The following is a 20,289-nucleotide window of genomic DNA, read 5'->3' as shown; positions in this document are numbered from 1 at the left end:
TCAGGCTACTCTTCCACACATTGCTGTGACCACTGCTTAGTGGTCAGTAAAGTTCTGTACGAAGGAGGAAGCAGAAGTAAGTGGAACGAGAGAGTGCACGAACCGCAATGTCATCCATGGAGATCTGCAGGTTGCTGGGAATCTGCTTGAACAGTCGAGCCACCTTCTCCTTCATGGAGCCCACCGTTGCATTGCTGTGGCACTGGGAATGCAATTGTGCAGTAGGAAAAGTCAAGCAAACAGTATGACACTGCTAAGTAAGTGGCTTAGAGAAGGTTTAAAACATAATAAGTGAACACAAGGCGTTACCTTAGATTCTACTATGCTTTGAGCATGAGTTAAGAATTATTGAAGCCTCTTAAACAGATTTACAAGTGATGTTTAAGGCATTTATTTTTTATACAGCCAGTAGAACGCTTATCACAGTACCCAATCTCACAGTGGTTAGTCGTTAAACATTGAGGAAAGCGTTTTCAAGTGCTGTCTGGGTCCCTGTCTTTTTGAATTGCGCTAAAGGCTTTGCCATTGTTTGATGTTCATGTGTATACCGTCGTGCGCTTGGACATGTTATAGGTAAAGTAAGCACAACAGTAGCAGTGCAGTGGAATAAGAAAGAAGCCAAAAGCATGCGCTGCTTTAGCTGTTAAAAAAAAAGTTAGCACCTGTTCTTGTTGTTTTACAGAAACGTCGAGTGGTCAAGTTCAATTGTAGAGTTTATTTGATTCTGCGATGTCACCTACACATTAGTGTTCTATCAATACGGTAGTTTGCATAAAAGTTCATCACGGGAGAATGCCGAGCGTTGAGCCGGGAGGTGCAGATACCCATTCTCGCTGGCAGGTGACTGGCAGCGATGTGTTTCGATTCCCCAACATCCCGCAGCAGGGACGGACAGTCAAACCCCTCCAATGCTGCAGACCGCCTCAATTCGCAACACGACGAGCAACGCTCACCCGTATCTTGACACTGTCCTTGATGGTGTCGCTGACGATGCACAGGGTGACGGGAAAACCGTAGAAAGAGGCACCGTGGGGCAGAATGACCCTTGGCACCGAATGCTGGCCCTCGATGGACGAGATGTACCGCTCGGCCAGATGCAGCAGACGGCAGATGTTTTGCGACCGGTTTGTCCTGCATCAAAAAAAAACCTCCCTGTTGCTAGACGCGAAATCTTCGTGTTTCTGTTGGTAGCCTCTTGGGGTGAAGCTACACATCCTCACCTTCACCTAAAGCTCATTGATCTAGTGATGAAGTTTAACTTGCCAAGGCAACAAATGGGCTATGTGAGATACTGTAGTAGAGGGCTCTGGATTAACCTTGACCACCTTGGGGTTCTATAACTAGACTAAAATTATGTCAAAGTTTTCATAGTCAGCTTCTGTCCTAATGCAGCCTCTGCAGATGGGTACTGAACTTGTAATCTCAAGTTAAGCAGCAGAAAGCCATTAAAACACAGCATTAAATTCCACATTGAAAGCATTGACCTTACCAACATCAGATGCAAAGTCAATCTATCATAATCTTTACTTTTCTCGGTGCAATCAGGGTGTAACTTTTTCTTTCACTCATGTCTCTCTCAGATGCACAATGGCACCAGAAATAAATTTATAAAATTTTATTAAAAGGAAACTATTTTGTCTGGTAGCATGAATAGTTTCTCATTGCTCCAATTCCTGACATCTGCCATACTTTCTTGAGCACATACAGAACAAAAAGATGTTTGAAATTTACATACAAAGTACAAGAGCAGATTATGCCAACTCTGCCTTCATATGCAGCTTTATGTCCGTGCCTTCTGCACTGCAATAAAGCTGCATTTGCAGACATCATTCCCCCGCAAAAGCACTTCTCATTGCTGCAAAGCCCCACACAGCAGCAGCAGCAGCGAAAACAGTGATGAATTGAACTGAGAAAACAAGATAGTTTCTAAAGCTCTGCTTTAAGCGGACAATGATGCCAGGGCGATTTTGGTAAGTTTTCAGTATTGCCACATGTGGTTATTGTCTGAGTTGGCTGTGGGGAAGGATTTCTCTTTTTAGTTTCCAAGAATTCCAATACAGGGCCTAGGTTTAAGCAGGGAGGGGCTAGGCGCACAAAGATACAACAATCAGCTGGTACTGAGGCACAACAAAAAAAAGGCTTACCGTTTTGGCAGCGACAGGGAGATCGCTTCTGACACCGCCATTGCGGTCAATGTCTTGGTGGCGTTGGACACGGCAGTCGTCATGGCTGTGTCTCCGATGGTTTCAGCCACTGCCTGCATTTAATCCAAGAAAAGACAGTATTAGAGAAAAATTGAGTCCGTACTGCAGACTTGTCTTGAGGTCATTTTTACGCAGACCCAATCAGCAACAAAGGCTTCTACAGTTGTCCCCATAACACTCCTGTCCTCAGCACTTGCTGTGTTCTCTTTCTGTATGAACGTCTTATGTTTGTGCTACTACGTCTTCACAAAGACAGCACCTGCAGCAACGTTCCCTCAAGCAGGCCAGTCAAAACTGTAAACCGCAGTGTGGTTCTGTTAACGTTTGCATTCTTGAGGCTTCTGATCTCTGAAACTATTTTACAAAGCCGTTTCTAGATCACATGAAAACTCCCCAGTCTAATCACTAAACTCCTCAAAGCATATATGACAATGTTTTGACTCCGAAACGCGACTGCAGTGGAATGATAAAATTACAAAACAACAACTACATAACAAAAAGTTTGCGTTGTGACCTGCTGTCACATGTTATAATTCCTATCAAGTTTACATGTCTGCACATATGAATCTGTTTCTATCTACGCATTTTCTTTTCTGTTGGCCGCCCAATCTGACTTCTCCACATGCTCCGAGACATGCTTCAATGCTCCCAAAGCTTTAGAGCAAACAGAAAGCTTTGCTCTCTAACTTAAACACATTACCATAGCCATTGTTCTCTGTGTGCATTGCATATTTCAACTGCTTTATCATTTTGAATACTGTTTTTTTTTCTTTTTTTTTTGTTGTTCAGTGAACATTTCTTGCCCCACAATGCTTTCCCCCAATTGAAGATTCACAAAAAGTTAACATGTTTACAGTGGCAGCACATTCTGAAGTCTCAATTTCTGTGCGTGATGACCCACTAGTGATTCACTTGTCATATTGCTCTGGCAAGTTGTGACCCATTGATCAGTCACCCGGGAGTTGCGCTCCTTTAAAACTTTCTCAATGCGCAGAGAGATGGCACCGCCATGTGTCAGAATTGAAGCAACAAGAATTTTTCCCTCTCCGTTGATATCTTTGCAAAGACGTCACTTGCGCACTGCGGGAAAGCCCTACACAGCTGCAGAGGAGGAATATCTGCCGCAATCCACCAATGGCTCACACTGCAGAAAACGTGTTAATAAATTTATTTGTCTGTCTGTCCAAGTGGGCATGGACTTGTCACACCGGCGTGTCACTGCCACCGTGTCAAGGCAGTGACAGAACACAAAGACTTGTGCTCCGCATGCTGTCAGAAATCTCCCTATACAAGTTTTGTGAATCTAGATGATCTCTACAAGGTAGCACAGTAGATACGCCTAATTCTATTTTGGCACGAGTTGCCTCAGTAGAGGCAGGAAGTGCGCTGAAAACACAAAACACTGGCCGCCCTTACACCAGCAAAAAGCTACACGTGGTGAAAATGTCTGCAAGGAGTTCTGCATTGGGCATCAGCCTTTCATCAGATATACAGACTGTTCGAGAAACTAAATAGTCGACATTCCAGTTACAAAATGAACTATGCGTGAAGTTGTTATTTGGTTTGTATTCATACAGCATTTTACAGCATACAGCATTTTAGCAGTAGCACGTTTCTAAATTAGATAACACCAAGATGAACATGCTGGTTTAATTTGAGAACAAACATACTTACGATGCCACAGCTATGTACAAAAAAGTGAAAAAAAGAAAGACAAATTCTGAGGTTGACGGTCACACACTTAAAGAAGATAAACTAAGTTAGAGCAAGGATGCTTAACAAAAATGTAAAGGCATTACTATAGGCCACTATCTATGCAAGCCATTAAGTGAACACTACAACTATTTTCAACAAAGTTTCTAATTTCACGAGTTCCAAAGGGTACTCCTTGTATACCACTCACAGCAATTATTTTTTCTGAAGCGCATTGTAGAAGCAGAGAAACAAAAACTACAGGTTGTCATTCACATACCTGGCAACCTGTGAACTATAAGGTTTGCAAAAATTCCATGACAGGACATTGAGGGCGAGAGAGGGGGAATAGCACTCATTTTTCTTAAAAGCTTGGAACTGGCACGCATGTCTTGTGAAACGCTTATGCACTTTATTACCAATTAATGAGTTTTGTACACTTAATAACTGTACCTTTTAACCCCACAACCATGATTGAAATGGCCAATCAGAGGTCGCTCTCATATAAGAGCTCTGCAATATCATGCTTGGAGTATTTGTTTTAAATCCACTTCACGGAGTCTTTTATTACTTTTTGGGGGGGGGATTTGCCACAAAACATGCATACTAAATGTTTAACAAGCGGGCATTAAATAAATGCACAAGTCATCAGCCTTGGGATAACCAGAAAAGTGAAAATGGCTTACTGTGGACATTGTGGCAATTATGCGCAAAAAGCATGGAAATACCTTCAACCTGTTGTAGCACTCATTGATGAAGCGGTGATGAAGCGACACAACATCCTGCAAAAGACAGAGCAGTAACAATGAAGATCAGCATCTCAGATTCTGAGAGATGACGAAAGAACTCTCTCGTCAGAAAAAAAAGAAAGCTTCAAGCTTCAAAGAAAGCTTCAATGATGAAGCGGGTGCAAGAAGTTTCATGCAGAAAGCATCATCAAACTTCACATTTATGTTGGCTGTCAAGTGCTCAAATTTGAGTAGGGATCAGTAACAGTACAAACAAGCAGACACCCAAACGTTGACATAATGAACAGGAATTATTGGGTATAATGAGGTAAATCTAAAAATCCACCGCCCAAGCACTCCGTACAGATGATTAACCAGAGAAGCTGAATGTGCTGCCCTGGTATTTATCACTGGGTTAATCCTGATGGTTCATTAAACGATGGCTTGGTAGGCTGTCAGACCCTCAGTACGCAGTTGCTACTTGCGCTTGGCTGTACGAGCCTGTTTTTTGTCCCGGGCTGCAGCATCGGCACGACGTAGGTGAGCTCGTTCCCGGTTCTTTTCGCGGCGTTGCTGATGGAAAGCTGCCTGCTCCTAAGGAGTACGTATGATACATGGCCTACCCATTGTGGAGCCGGAAAGAAACTGCTGCACGTGTGCTTGGCTGCGACGGTGAGCAACGACATCACTACTGGTGCAGCTAATTCAAAACCACCTAGATAGCACAATGAGCAAAACGTGAACAAGGTGAATGCAGGAGCCAACGTTTCGACAAGTGGACTTGTCTTCTTCAAGCCGACATATGCTTTCCTCGCCACAGTATATATAGGTGGGGTTCTTCTAAAGGGGAGGGGGTGTGAGGCGGGAGGACACGGAAACGAGGGAAAATGTGTTAGCGTGTAGAATTGAGAGTAAAGGAACGCTGTGTACAAGGTCAAAGCCAGCCCCCCACCCCAGTCTGTCAACACGCGCGCGTTAGCCGGCGTGTCAAGGGCGTGTGACACGCCGGCTGACACAAAAAAATAAAAGAAAAAAAGAAGAAGAAAGGGAAGGGGAAAAAGAAAAGGGGGGGGATACGCCAAGAAATCAAACTAAGTGTTGTTGCCTATAGCTTGAGGTTTAGCATAGCGAATAGATTTTAAAGCTCCCTTTGAAATGTTTATGCCCATGACATGCCTATGCCTATGAAATGTTTATGCTTATGACACGCCGGCTAACGCGCGTGTGTTGACAGACTGGGGTGGGGGTGGGGGCTGGCTTTGACCTTGTACACAGCGTTCCTTTACTCTCAAATCGACACGCTAACACATTTTCCCTCGTTTCCGCCTCCTCCCACCTCACACCCCTTCACACCCCTTCCCCTTTAGAAGAACCCCACCTATATATACTGTGGCGAGGAAAGCATATGTCGCCTTGAAGAAGACAAGTCCACTTGTCGAAACGTTGGCTTCTGCATTCACCTTGTTCACGTTTTGCTCATCGTCTTGAACTTCCATCTCCCGCATTCCTCGTCTTTTCTCTACATAGCACAAGGCGTTTTCACTCTGATCCATGACGTCATGTTACCTCGCCCGACTCCCGACTGCCTTTCATTTGGCTGTCAAGTTGAGGTACAGCTACGTTAATCGCAACGAACCAAACTATAACTTTCGATCTCTGGCTTGCCAAATGTGGTAGCAAGGGAACAGAAAAAAGCTGATGCCATGTTTGTGTGTTGCAAAGCAGAAGTACGGCAGCAATTGTTGTAGCACATAACGACACCACCTTCGCATGGTGAGTGTGCCCGATACTGCACAAGACGATGAACTGTGAAAGGCAGCTTGGCCAAAGCCGGTTGTTTGTCAATCTGCTGTGAGAGAGGGTACTTTTGGACAGTGTCTCGTCACTTCTACGGTTACATCTACCATGCCTGCTACGTTCAATAGAACATTGTAGACATGAAGCCAACGAAGGACTAGCAACAAAATCCTAAGGGCTTTTACAATGTAGATCTACTGAACCGTGCAACATGTGTAAACAATCACAAAACACGCTACATCAATGTGTACAATGTGTCATGTGATCGAGGCTGCAGGATACCAGAAGCGAGATGCGGCATTACCTGGGCTTCTATCAAAACGATTTCACTACTGTGACTACTGAAAAAAATGTCCTACTCCCTTTTCTTTTTTTTTTATTCAATAGTGTCGTTCAAGAAAGAAATTGAAAAAAAGGAAAGAAAAGGAAACAACAACACCACTACAAACCCTTCCAAAGCAAAGCACACGCAAAAATATGTGCACTATGAATACTCTCTATGCTCCATAGTCCCAGAGATTAGAGTTACGAAGGCACCCTGTCACAAGTGCTCCGGGCACACCTTTTTGAGTCTCGGCGAGAGGAACTTGTAGGAGAGGTCGAGAATGAAGTCAATGGCTAGCTCGGCAATCTCCTCCTCAGGTGCGGCCAGCGATATCTGCCACAGGAAGTCAATCCCCGACAGCTCCAGCTTCTCCACTATCTGCAATAGATTAGGCCAATAAAGTTAAGAAGTGCGATGGGGGGTTGCATCTGCGAAATGGTTGCAACATTCGCACTAATGGTTGATACAAATAGGTTCTGTGAATTACCACAGAAATTATACCTGTACAGTTTGCCCCAAGCTTTCAGTGCTTTGAGTTGTCAATTAGTAGATCAGCCACATGCTCCCACCTTATAGTCTCCTGATTGGCTCAGATATCTCAGTGAGTGCCCCTGAACCACGGTGATCCCAGGTTTGATCACCGGACCAGAATAAATTTTTCTTCAACAGCAAAGTTTATGTCTAGAAGGACACTGAAACAGGCCCCTCTACAGCATTCTGCTGCATTTTATAGTTGAAAGGGCACAGAAACACTTCTCTAAGTGCCACTTGATTCATCATCATCATCATCATCATCATCAGCCTGGTTACGCCCACTGCAGGGCAAAGGCCTCTCCCATATTTCTCCAACAACCCCGGTCATGTACTAATTGTGGCCACGCCGTCCCTGCAAACTTCTTATCTCATCCGCCCACCTAACTTTCTGCCGCCCCCTGCTACGCTTCCCTTCCCTTGGAATCCAGTCCGTAACCCTTAATGACCATCAGTTATCTTCTCTCCTCATTACATGTCCAGCCCATGCCCATTTCTTTTTCTTGAGTTCAACTAAGATGTCATTTACCCGCGTTTGTTGCCTCACCCAATCTGCTCTTTTCTTATCCCATAACATTACACCGATCATTCTTCTTTCCATAGCTCGTTGCGTCGTCCTCAATTTCAGCAGAACCCTTTTCGTAAGCCTCCAGGTTTCTGCTCCATATGCGAGTACTGGTAACACACAGCTGTTATACACTTTCCTTTTGAAGGATAGTGGCAACCTGCTGTTCATGATTTGAGAATGCCTGCCAAACGCACCTCAGACCATTCTTATTCTTCTGGTTATTTCAGTCTCATGATCCGGATCCGTGGTCACTACCTGCCCTAAGTAGATGTATTCCCTTACCACTTCCAGTGCCTCGCTACCTATCGTAAACTGCTGTTCTTTTCCGAGACTGTTAAACATTACTTTAGTTTTCTGCAGATTAATTTTCAGACCCACCCTTCTGCTTTGCCTCTCCAGGTCAGTGAGCATGCATTGCAATTGGTCTCCTGAGTTACTAAGCAAGGCTATATCATCAGCGAATCGCAAGTTGCTAAGGTATTCTCCATCAACTTTTATCCCCCATTCTTCCCACTCCAGGTCTCTGAATACCTCCAGTAAACATAAGGTGAATAGCATTGGAGAGATCGTATCTGCCTGTCTGACGCCTTTCTTTATTGGGATTTTGTTGCTTGCTTTATGGAGGACTATGGTGGCTGTGGAGCCGCTATAGATATCTTTCAGTATTTTTACATATGCCTCATCTACACCCTGATTCCGTAATGCCTCCATGACTGCTGAGGTTTCGACTGAATCAAACGCTTTCTCGTAATCAATGAAAGCTATATATAAGGGTCGGTTATATTCGGCACATTTCTCTATCGCCTGATTGATACTGTGAATATGATCTATTGTTGAGTAGCCTTTACGGAATCCTGCCTGGTCCTTTGCTTGACAGAAGTCTAAGGTGTTCCTGATTCTATTTGCGATTACCTTAGTAAATACTTTGTAGGCAACGGACAGTAAGCTGATTGGTCTATAATTTTTCAAGTCTTTGGCGTCCCCTTTCTTATGGATTAGGATTATGTTAGCGTTCTTCCAAGATTCCGGTACGCTCGAGGTTATGAGGCATTGCGTATACAGGGTGGCCAGTTTCTCTAGAACAATCTGACCACCATCCTTCAACAAATCTGCTGTTACCTGATCCTCCCCAGCTGCCTTCCCCCTTTGCATAGCTCCTAAGGCTTTCTTTACTTCTTCTGGCGTTACCTGCGGGATTTCGAATTCCTCTAGGCTATTCTCTCTTCCACGATCGTCGTGGGTGCCACTGGTACTATATAAATCTCTGTAGAACTCCTCAGCCACTTGAACTATCTCATCCATATTAGTAACTATATTGCCGGCTTTGTCTCTCAACGCATACATCTGATTCTTGCCTATTTCTAGTTTCTTCTTCACTGTTTTTTAAGCTTCCTCCGTTCCTGAGAGCCTGTTCAATTCTATCCATATTATAGTTCCTGATGTCCGCTGTCTTACGCTTGTTGATTAACTTAGAAAGTTCTGCCAGTTCTATTCTAGCTGTAGGGTTAGAGGCTTTCATACATTGGCGTTTCTTGATCAGATCTTTTGTCTCCTGCGATAGCTTACTGGTTTCCTGTCTAACGGCGTTACCACCGACTTCTATTGCGCAATCCTTAATGATGCCCATGAGAGTGTCGTTCATTGCTTCAACACTAAGGTCCTCTTCCTGAGTTAAAGCCGAATACCTGTTCTGAAGCTTGATCCGGAATTCCTCTAGTTTCCCTCTTACAGCTAACTCATTGATTGGTTTGTTGTGTACCAGTTTCTTCCGTTCCCTCCTCAAGCCTAGGCTAATTCGAGTTCTTACCATCCTATGGTCACTGCAGCGTACCTTGCCGAGCACGTCTACATCTTGTATGATGCCAGGGTTCGCGCAGAGTATGAAGTCGATTTCATTTCTAGTCTCGCCGTTCGGGCTCCTCCACGTCCACTTTCGACTAACCCGCTTAAGTTAAGCACAAATAGTAAGATGATACGATATTGTTTTGCAAAAATCAGCTTTTGAAAAATATTCTGGCTAAGTCAATGTTGCACATTCAGAACATCTAGTGCTTCAATTCAAAATTAAATAAACAGTGAAAAATGAAAAATCACACTTCAAGTAAATACATTTTTTGTAAAATAATGAAAACCTTTATTGTAAGAATAGTTACATTTGCCTATGACGGGCGGCACTTCAGTTGTGCAAGTAGTTTGCACAATGATTCTACAGTGATAATTCACGGTGACAAACCTAGCTATACATAAAATAACATTCTTTTGCTACAGTCGCCTTCTGTTAATTCAGTCCTGAAGAGACTGACAAAACTGATCGAATTATCCGGTGGCTAGAAATAAACAAGATGCACAAAAAAAAAAATGCAGAAACACACCGCAGACTCATTTGGCAGTCCCTGCCCAAATCGAATATGCACCCACTTTCTGTGTGTTCAAATTAGAAACTAATGTACAAAGGAAAATAAAGCTCCTAAACAAAGTAGAAATCTGATGTGCACCTAGTTTTTCTAGCGAGAAATATGTAGCATGCCTCCCATTTTGGTAATAAGAAAAGGATGGAAACAGCAAACCTTACCGTCACAGAACAGAAATTTATTTACACGTAATACGCAGCATCAAAAATCAGCAACAGCACTTTACTGCTATCTATAAATCACAACATGTCCTTTGTACGGCGCGTTGCGCGCTTGATATTCTGAATTTATCAAATGACTTCACAACATTTGCATGCAAATGGGATGGTGATCCACTCTTAGACTAACCAATTTGCTAGTTCACCCTGCAACACATACGATTCTCCGGAACGGCAAAAAACATGTGATGTGACTTGCTGTCTCAACCTTTGCATGTAAAATAACTAGGGATGCTATTCACCAAATCGAATTGAATAGTGAACATTCAAATAATTTTATTTGCAAATCTGCTACTATTCGATACTATTCAATATATTTTGTGTAGAGACGTGCTTAGTGCCACATGTCACATGTGTTGCAGAGGCCCTCATGCTTGATGCTGCCAAAAAAAAGCGTTTCACTTTGTTTTCGGAGAAAATGGAGAGCGCACTGCAGATGGGCAATCCCGGTGGCTGACATGGTAGCGGACTTGGTAACGTTGTTCCGTGCTTACATCGGGAATACAACCTGATGGCAGGTTTCCTTCGGAACTATCTAAGCTGTCTTTATTTATTTATTTATTTTTTTGCTTGGTCTCGGCTGTAAGAATTTCGGTCTCTTCGAATAAATTTTTACAACTGAGACCAACCGACAAAAAGCAACAGCTTAGACCGTTCCAAAGCAAACCTGCCGTCAGGTTATATCCATGGTGCAAGCATAGAACCATCTCAGACAGCGCCCGGCCTATCACCCTCAAGTAGCCAAGAAGAATTCAACACGCCCACTTCTCGCCTCGACCATGGAAGCTAAAAGCTGTGCCTCAACATTCCCATTGTCCCTCCCCTTGAAGAAGGAGCAGAGTTGTTCTGAAGCGTTGGGAAAATAAACTTATTTTTTTGCTTGGAGCCACTTGAAAGTCATAATTATTTAACCTAACCAGACAGGCAATTCTGTCAAAATGTTTAGCTTCAGATTATTGAATGTTTGCTTTTCCTGTTAGTACTTTCAGGTCATCCGTCTGTAGTAGGTGTACTTTTAAGAAGTTCGGGCTGCCTTAAATATGGTAAAAGAAATGCAGACAATTTCTGACTAGAATCTTTGTAGTGATTTAGGAATTTCCTCTGTGCACTCAAATGAAATGAATGTTGCTTAAAAACTACACCTAAGATACGCAACATCGTTAGACTAGAAACAAAACGGAGGTAAACAGCACTCACCAAGACACCTGGTCGCTTCTTGAGCTTGCTCTCGTGGATGTTTACATGCTCAAAGTAGGTCTTGAAACACGAGAACGCTGAAACGAGAAGCCCCAGATATAGTGAACACTTGAAAGGCGATACCATACATGCCAGTCTGCGAACTTCAATATTTAAAATTTGTAATATCCCGCAGATGTGCACTAAGGGGGTGGCGTGATGCAGCATGCAAAGAGCAATAAACTTAAAACAGTAGATAATGATGTTTGGATCAATGACTTTTCCAACTATGTTGCTGTTGCCAATTTTGCCTGCTTCAGAAACTTCTCTCTATAAACTTTTTGAAGTAAGTTAGCATCCTTTTGCTATGGGAGACTTCTAATAGAAGATGCACACTAAAAACTTTAGCAAACAGGCTGAGCGATCACGACATCCAGTCTCAATTCCCTGAGTGCACAAGGAATAATTACAACATCCTTTAATTTGACAAAGTTAAAGCTCATGCCAAGAGCAGTGTGGTTGCGAGCCTGCAGAACCCATAACAAAAATTGGAGCTTGTGGTAACATTTTATTGTGAACAACAGTAAAAAAAAAACAGCAAGAGCAAGACGAAGTTGTGCTCTTAAATTTTTAATTTCTGCTTTCAGGTGCTTTTGTGCTTGTGTTTTTTACAAGCCTTTTTGTGTGTTTGATGCTGACCCTCTCCTCCTGCCGTTTACACTGGTTTCACCACTATAACCATTTAAAGGCCCTAGATGAACTCGGTTAGCTTTATTACGTTAACAATTATATGTGCACTTGAGCTGCATTTGTGCCAATATGCTGTCCCGGTGTCAACGACGTAAGCGCATCTTGTGTGTGGAAGGTTAGAAGGCCTTCAGAGATGCAAGAGACGCACAAGTGCCTTTGCCTGCAAAAACGACAAAGCCAAGTGGATGCACCCTCATGCCCTGCTCTGTCAGGTCTGCAGTGTAGCCATGGCAGCATTCTGCCTTCCCACTGCTGGCATGAGCGTTCTGTGCACAAACATTGTTGTTGCTACTGATCTGCTGTATGCATACAGTGGAATGAGCGAAACGGGCAGTACACTTAAAGTTACAAATGCTGACAGGTTTCCTTTGGTCTCAATATGTGCACCTTTGAGATGGGACACCTACAATGCCAGTGGCAGCATTCGTAATGATGCCAGTATCGTGAGATGGCAGAGCCCGCAACACCAGTGGGATGTCACGGATTTCAGAGTAATTTTTCATCTTTAAGCTGTAGTGGCTCGCGAAAGGCTTTTGAAGCTGGCCAAGCTCAGTCCTTGGCTTTTTCGGAATCCAATGCGGCCCAGCTTTACCGACTGAAAAGTTAACTAGGCCTGAGGAGGCGGCGTCATAATTCCATAAGGTCACGGCAAGCAAGTGAGGGAATGTCAAGGCAACATTGCCACCTGTCTTTTGTTTTCACATCCTTTCCGGCTTACCAAAGCCTCTTCTTTTCATGGTAAGAGTTTGTTCCTTGGTATTGTAAAAAGGGTAAATTACTATAGTCGGATACAACTCAAGTATCCAGTGAAGCCCCGGCCCCGCCCTCATAACCGCCAGCCACTGCTCCTCCGCAAGGCTGCAAATATTTCGTACTTCAAGCTTTTCCTGTTACCTACATAAGGCGATAACCACAAAAATTAAATTATAAGTGCATAATTTTATACGTTTTCCCTTGTCTATTATAGTGGAATGGCGAAAGCCTAATTGTTTATTGAACTGAAATAAAACGCTTCCTTCGCTGCAACTATTTACTGTCAAGTTTCATTTCAGTTGGCATTGAAGTTTCATGAGTAAAGCAGACTCAGCAGTGAAATGAACTGTACCGTGGACTTTTGAAAAGTGAAATGCTCAGACTTTATATACTTTGTCTAATGTCTGTTGCACACTTTATCGCTTCCGCCAATGAAAATACTCTTCAAGGACAGCAGACGCTCTGGACGTATCAAGTACAACGCCATTGTGAAAACTTCACATGACGACTTTGTGTGCTTCTGTGATTGGTTAGTGGAGTAACACAACCCCGCGCGATTTGTGTGCCTTGGTTGCCAACTGCTGTTTCTTTAACCCTTTGAGGGTCGAATTGTTTTGAAGAAAACTTTCCCAGGGGGTCAAATTATTTTATTGCGGATCTTGAATGTCCAAGATGTATAAAGTCGGGAATAAATAGTAAAAAAAAATTAGGAACAGTATTTTGGTGTCGGCATCACTCAGAACTGCAAAATGTTCAATAGTATTTCAGAGTGTGGTATCCTTGAAACACGAGTCCCCGAACAGCCACAGAGAGCGAGAATACCTCATGAGCGGCGGTGATAAACGAGCTAAGAGCAGTGCCAATCAAGATAGAAATCAACTTCCGCCGCCCCTGCGATAGCGTGCCGACAAAGATAAAAATCACGTTTCGCGGGCCTCCGTTGCAGCGGAACCGAAACCGCGTTGCCGCTGAAAGCGAGAATACCTCGCGAGCGGCGTTATAAACAAGCTAAGAGCAGCGCCAATCAAGATAGAAATCAACTTCCACAGCATCTGCAAGAGAGTGCCGACAAAGAGAAAAATTACGTTTCGCGCGCCTCCGTTGCGATCACGCGGCGAAACCGAAACCGCAAAAGGGGTGTTGCCACAGTCCGCGCGACGACGCGCTGAAGCTAGAAGTCAGTTATGTTTATCTCCCCAAGAAGGTAGCACGAATTTCAAACGCTTCTTGTAAGTCCTAAGAGGTGGCAGCACCTCCCAGTGAGCGTGCATCGTCATTATGGCGCGAAATTTCAAACGGAGGGTCGAAACCGTACCCGTACGGCGAAGACCTTGCGGGACAGAAAACCGCCGACGTACATGTACGGCAAAAACTTTCAAAGGGTTAAATTGTATCCTACTATAGGGGTGTGCAAATATCAAATTTTCGATTTCGAAGCAAATTTGAATAAATAAACATCAATAGCGAATCAAATCAAATATTCTTTGAAGATGAATACAATTGGCTTTTCAAAAAACGATATTTTTTTCGCCAACCAGAGGCATGCAAAAGGAAAAGCAAGTTTACAGAACAGCAAATAAAGTACAGGAAAATTATGCTTTGTTGTCAACGAAATTTTCTAGTACAGCACTTTTGCTTGATAGCATCATAACCGCAGTTATTTTATGTTGTCATGAGTGAAGGCTAGCTGCTCGACATGTTTGGGGGGAGCGGTGACACCCTCCTGCATGCTATAATTCCTTCAGACAACCGAAAAGAGCTGCTCACTGGACACACATTCGTGTCTAGAATGGGTAGGCATTTCTGTCTTGCATCGACAGCAATTTCAAAGGGTTCGAATATTCCAAAGAGTAAAGGTGTCTTTCAAATCCAATCACACACTAACTGATTTGAACTGAACATTCAATGTTTCAAATAGTATTCACACAACACTATACCAGTACAGCTCAAATTATTATTTTTTTCTTTAGCGTCTCTTTAAACCTCGTATGTTTCATAGCGAACCAGTCAACACTGTTTATGGCGGCAGTGGAGACCAACCTTTCGAGCTGACTTGGGAGGGGTCCATTTTGAGCAACTTGTGCTGAAACAGCAGTGACTGGGTTTCTGACTCCAGGTCTGGAAGGCACTTTTCAAACCACTCAAAGCACATCTGCAAAGAAATACAAGGACAAGCTCCAAATACTGTGTCCCTTTGCGATGGCCATATCAAGATTGCTACTAACCAAGTTTCATAGCAGCAGCAGACATCAAAATTCACACAATATTAGCCAACATGATCACTAATTACCCAAATTTCACCAAATAACATCTAATAAATGGTAGAGGGCACATTGTAATAGTAGTAGAACAGAAGTCAACCAACTATTCGAAGCATAACCTTTTACACCAAAATTTACGCTAAGCCCTGCTTATGAAGTAAGGGCATATGTTTTTTATGAAATGCATTGCTGAACCAGATAAAAGATTTCCCTACTGAATTTTTCTTTAGTTTGAATTCAGTACTCAGCAGCAGTGAATCCTCATGTTGAGTCAAAGAAGTGAAAGCACATAATTCACCGCACTGATAAAAGATGGAGCTGCTAATATGCTGATGTGGATGGGCACAGTGTACTGTGCATAGTTTCACTGCTGCTAAGGTTCTGCAAAACAGGTTAGACGCAGTTGCTTTGCTACGCTGATACCACAGTTAGCCTGGCTCACAATTATAGTATCCACTGCCTTTAGCTTACACTACCAAGCGTCAGTCAAAAGCTCTGGCTCACCTCTCGATCCGAGCTACAGGCATCTGCATTGGTGACTAGCGTGTCCCAGATTTCCTTGGCACGATTCCAAGGCAGGTATTGAGACCCGTCCTTCAGGAGGAACTGGAGAAAGTCTAGGTGCGTCATCACATGCTGCAGAACACAACAGAGAAACACAGTGAGTGGCGGCGTCATTTAGCAAGTCAGGAATCACGCATACGATTGAAGCGTCCGATGACAGGCCCATCATCTCCTGCCAAAAACGGCTATTTTTGGCTTGCACTAGCAGAATTTTCAAGCAATAACCGTAGCTCACGATATCCGATTATGGTATTTACCCAATTCTAATGCACTCCTTTTTTTTTTTAAATTGGGCTAGGAATTGCCTGCGCAGTGAAACCGGGCACATAACCAAAACCGTCTTTGCGGTGTTTGTATGCTTTACCGCATGACAAGAATGTATCATAGCGAAGCTGGCTTTAGATATTGGTCTTCATGTACAACACATATTAGACTCATTCCCATTTTAAGGAGAGCTTAAATTCCATTTTTACGTTAATTTTCTACTTTGGACATACAGAAAGTGGCCTTGCGCTTGATTCATGCGTGCGTTAAAGGGCCCCTCACCAGGTCTGGCCATTTTGAGCTGACAAGTGTAGTGCATACAATGTGCGCTAACAATTGTGTCTGCTAAGTATTACATGCCTACACACCGCGGAAAGAGCTGAAATTTCACACTGAATGCAGTTTATCCTTATTCTCGAGGGCGCTGCACTCCAAGCCAACATCACCTAGGCTAGGTGGTGTAGTCTAAGCTGTAGGGTTGACGTATAGGTGCAGGTGTGCCTATGTACATGTCTGTGCTGCGACGTCGCTAATAGCGACACATGACTTCGAGAAATATTCAAGGCAACATATGATATTTGTGTCGTCTGTTGCTTCACTAGACAAATTAAAGTTTAGAGAAATAATAAACACAGAAACCGAACGTCCGTGTGCTTTTGCTTTACTTCACGCTGCAGCACGAGAGATGTACTTCCATTTCGTCTGCTTGTTCCCATGTCGTGCAGTAATCCAGGCAGACAACGAAACTATGTCATGTTTTACCATGTTCCAGTGCACAATCAAGCTCTGTGATCCACTTCTGTCTGCCTCAATGTTCGTGTAGCAATGACTTATACCGCTAGCCAGGTGTTCTCATGCACAGCATGCAAAATCGTGCAGAATGCGAAACGAGACCAACGCAACAACTTGCGTGCAACACCGTCAGTGGTAGTCCAACGCGCAGCAAAAAAGGCGAAGAAAAAAGTTTTCACCACTGTGCTGTGTACTAGAGGGAAGGGACCTGCAACGGCACTACTAGTCGTTGCAGCCGAGAGTACATCAAAGGATCGACAAAAAAGAGACCCTCGAGTTAAGAATGTGAGCTAGTCAGAAGCCAAGGACAAGTCGTAGACTAAGCCACTTTGTTGCTGATGCTTCCCTAATAAATTTGGCCAGAGTCATCAACTGCGACCTCCACAAGGAAATAATCAGGCTAGAAAATTTCAGCAGTATTGCAGTTGCTGAAACAAAAAGGTCGGACTACTAAGTTAAAATACTACGAAATCTGTGATGCCTTGTTGACAACATTGGTGCAACGATCTGGGTGCAAAATTCAGGGAGTCAACTTATGCCTTTCTTTTCTCTCCTAATAATCAAGCGCTTTCAACAAAGATATACAATATTCCCCAAATGGATGTTCTGCCAACTGCCTATGGAATGCCTGAAGCCCTAACCTTATCCTGTGTACTTTTTTATGCTGTGCAAGCATCTGTTGAAAGGATGACTGTTTGTAACATTTGAAACGCCTGCTGAGGAAACATGCAAGAAAGTACATTTTTTAATGGTGGCCTTTTCAGCCAATCAGAGAGGCCATAGATGCCTTCTGGGCCAATCAGAGCTGACTAAGACGGCAAATTCAACAATATGGCGGAATTCACCAACATGTCCAGAATAGCGCACGTGGACATGTTTGCGCCGATAACATCCACCACTGTGGCCAGGCGGCACGGTGTGACTTTCACACTCACCTCCTGATGGGAGTAGATGCCGTCAACTAGCACCAGGGGCAGGACTGACTTTCCGTTGGCCAGCTTTACTGCCTCCCGGTGACACGTTGATAGGCTGGTCGAGACAAGCTTGACAAAGTCATGGCTCCTGTTCAGCTCACTGAAAATGAACTGAAAGAAACAAAAAGAAATAAAGCAATGAGCTTTTAGCCTAATGTCACTATAAAGGCTCGTCTATTCTGCTCCAGCCAGCTTTTGTTGCTTGCATACCTTTCGTGTCTAGATCGTTTTGATTGCAGTCAATGGGCATTGCACTTTCAAGAAAAGCTGGGCTAACAAACATTCATTTCTCCACAATGCATATGAGGACACTGATTTTTGTTACTCATTTAACACTTAACACTTAACAAGATAAGGAACTCAAATAATGTGAAACTAGAGGATAAAGACTGAGGATGTACAAATATCAAAATTAGCTTTGAATATCGAATTGACTACTGAATAATTATATGCACATGCATTTACTAGCAAGTCTGGTTATTTGAACAAGTTGTAACATTTCAGTTGCATTGGCCATGGTAAAAATTAGACTAGTAAGCAGTTATACTAAAATATTGTGTATTTGGCACATGTTAGCATGGAAAAATTGAGTAATTCCCACTAGCTGTCTGCTCTTGCTAAGCTGTGCATTTCTACAAAATATCAAAAGCCCATTTGCTGACAAGCAATAAGAACAGGTTGGGGGTAGCGCTGCCAAAGAGCTCGTCCCAAAGCCTGTGCTCATTGCAACTGAAAAGCTGGCTTTCCCGCACACCATGACGTTTGGTGGCTAAGTATGCTTTACAGGTGAACTTTCACTAGCAGCACGAAATTATCATTAATTCAACACAAGATTGCCCAATACCCTTAGATTAGATAAAAAACAAATGCGAAGAACCGTGTTTTCTCCCACACAGCCAGAAATATATTCGATTTAATTTGAACACTCTTATTCAATTGAATATTTTAACATTTCCGAATAGATATTTTTCAAATCCAATGGGAATATTAAAAAAATAATATTCGATAATATTCAAACTTTTCGAATATTTGCACACCCCTACTTCTCATACATGATGCGGTTCTGCGATGGCAATGCGGTGTGTTGCTACAGTGCGTCAACACCAATCACATTAACGTCAACATTCATCATGAGATGGTTTCTGCTTGAATTCTGTTTTTGTTTAATTTTCGATTGGCTGAAAATCTCTGCCAGCATGTCTCTGCAGTTGTCTGGCTGCTTCAGAATACGCCACAGCACTGCAAATTGTGGGCCCCGTTAAAAAGCTCAGAGATGATGGCAGCCAGGATGCGCTGTTAAAATGGACTACAACTTAGTACACACGCACTTTTGGCACCTGGCAGAGGCATTAGTGTTACTAATGGAACAGTAATGGCGCAATGAAATGTCCATCATGATGACAAGATAAATTCAGCCTGCAAAATAGCCAATCAATGTGCCAATATTCCACAAGAAACATGGACCAGAAACATGGATCAGAAGAATAAAGGAAAAATGACAGTTACTGAGAAAAAGTCACAGTTTCGCCCGCAAGGTGAAGCAGCGATTGCGATAGCAAATTAGTGCACAGCTATACGAAGCAAGGATAGTAGTTTTGTCGGCCATATAAACTTGGAAACATTCACTTACGAACTGAATTAAGAAGGATATGGCATCAGCGCGCACAAGCGAACAAGCACACATCACACTCAATGAGCGTGGACACTCGCTGTCAAAATGCTGGTGCGAGCAACGCAGCAACAGCAGCGAGCAAAGTGACCTTCGTGCGGTCTAATACTGCAACGCAAAAGTGGCGAGCACACAGCAAGCACAAAGGTATGAAGTGTCTGCAGATCATATTCAAGATAGGGTGCACATGACCATATAATGTACACACTTGTTGGCAGAGTCGAAGCCACCACCCCCTCCCTACCACGCTGCCTCAATATATAGCGTGAGAGATTGAGCCGCAATCAACAGTTCCCCTTGCATCCGGTGGTGAAATGCGAAGTTCCTGCTGCAGCACAATGCTGCTGCCCCTTCCCTCCAATCCCCTCACGGCCTTCTGTGTGACGGAAGACGGCGCGTCTGCTCTCCGCTTTCTCCTTTGTGCACTAGATTGAGCCACGATCATCAGTTTCCCTCGCAAACTTTCACTTGCATATGCATATATGGAGTACAACATGGAGTGACAAAGCATTTGGACTTTATACTGAACATCATGGCACGGCAACAGCAAAAATGCAGTTGGAATGTCCCTATACAGTCAAACTCACTTATAACAATATTCAAGTGCCACGA

At 43.4% G+C, this 20,289-nt stretch overlaps 1 protein-coding gene across 2 annotated transcripts in view; it reads right to left on the bottom strand.

The window, feature by feature from the left end:
* Nucleotides 1-20,289, bottom strand: part of LOC135908560 (ubiquitin carboxyl-terminal hydrolase 24-like) — a 116,963-nt gene that overhangs the window by 70,851 nt on the left and 25,823 nt on the right. For both annotated transcript variants that reach the window (XM_070526430.1, XM_065440347.2), the window contains exons 16-24: nt 17,970-18,119; nt 15,919-16,050; nt 15,194-15,305; nt 11,672-11,748; nt 6,984-7,124; nt 4,625-4,678; nt 2,145-2,257; nt 954-1,131; nt 104-202 (exon numbers count right to left, since the gene is read on the bottom strand). In XM_070526430.1, coding sequence (XP_070382531.1) covers nt 104-202; nt 954-1,131; nt 2,145-2,257; nt 4,625-4,678; nt 6,984-7,124; nt 11,672-11,748; nt 15,194-15,305; nt 15,919-16,050; nt 17,970-18,119 — 1,056 coding nt within the window. The remainder of the gene's footprint in view (nt 1-103; nt 203-953; nt 1,132-2,144; nt 2,258-4,624; nt 4,679-6,983; nt 7,125-11,671; nt 11,749-15,193; nt 15,306-15,918; nt 16,051-17,969; nt 18,120-20,289) is intronic.

The sequence above is a fragment of the Dermacentor albipictus genome, chromosome 9 (genome assembly GCF_038994185.2).
Source record: "Dermacentor albipictus isolate Rhodes 1998 colony chromosome 9, USDA_Dalb.pri_finalv2, whole genome shotgun sequence".
Lineage (NCBI taxonomy): Eukaryota > Metazoa > Arthropoda > Arachnida > Ixodida > Ixodidae > Dermacentor > Dermacentor albipictus.
Note: the sequence above shows the minus strand (reverse complement) of the source record. Positions and strands in the feature narration are given on the sequence as shown.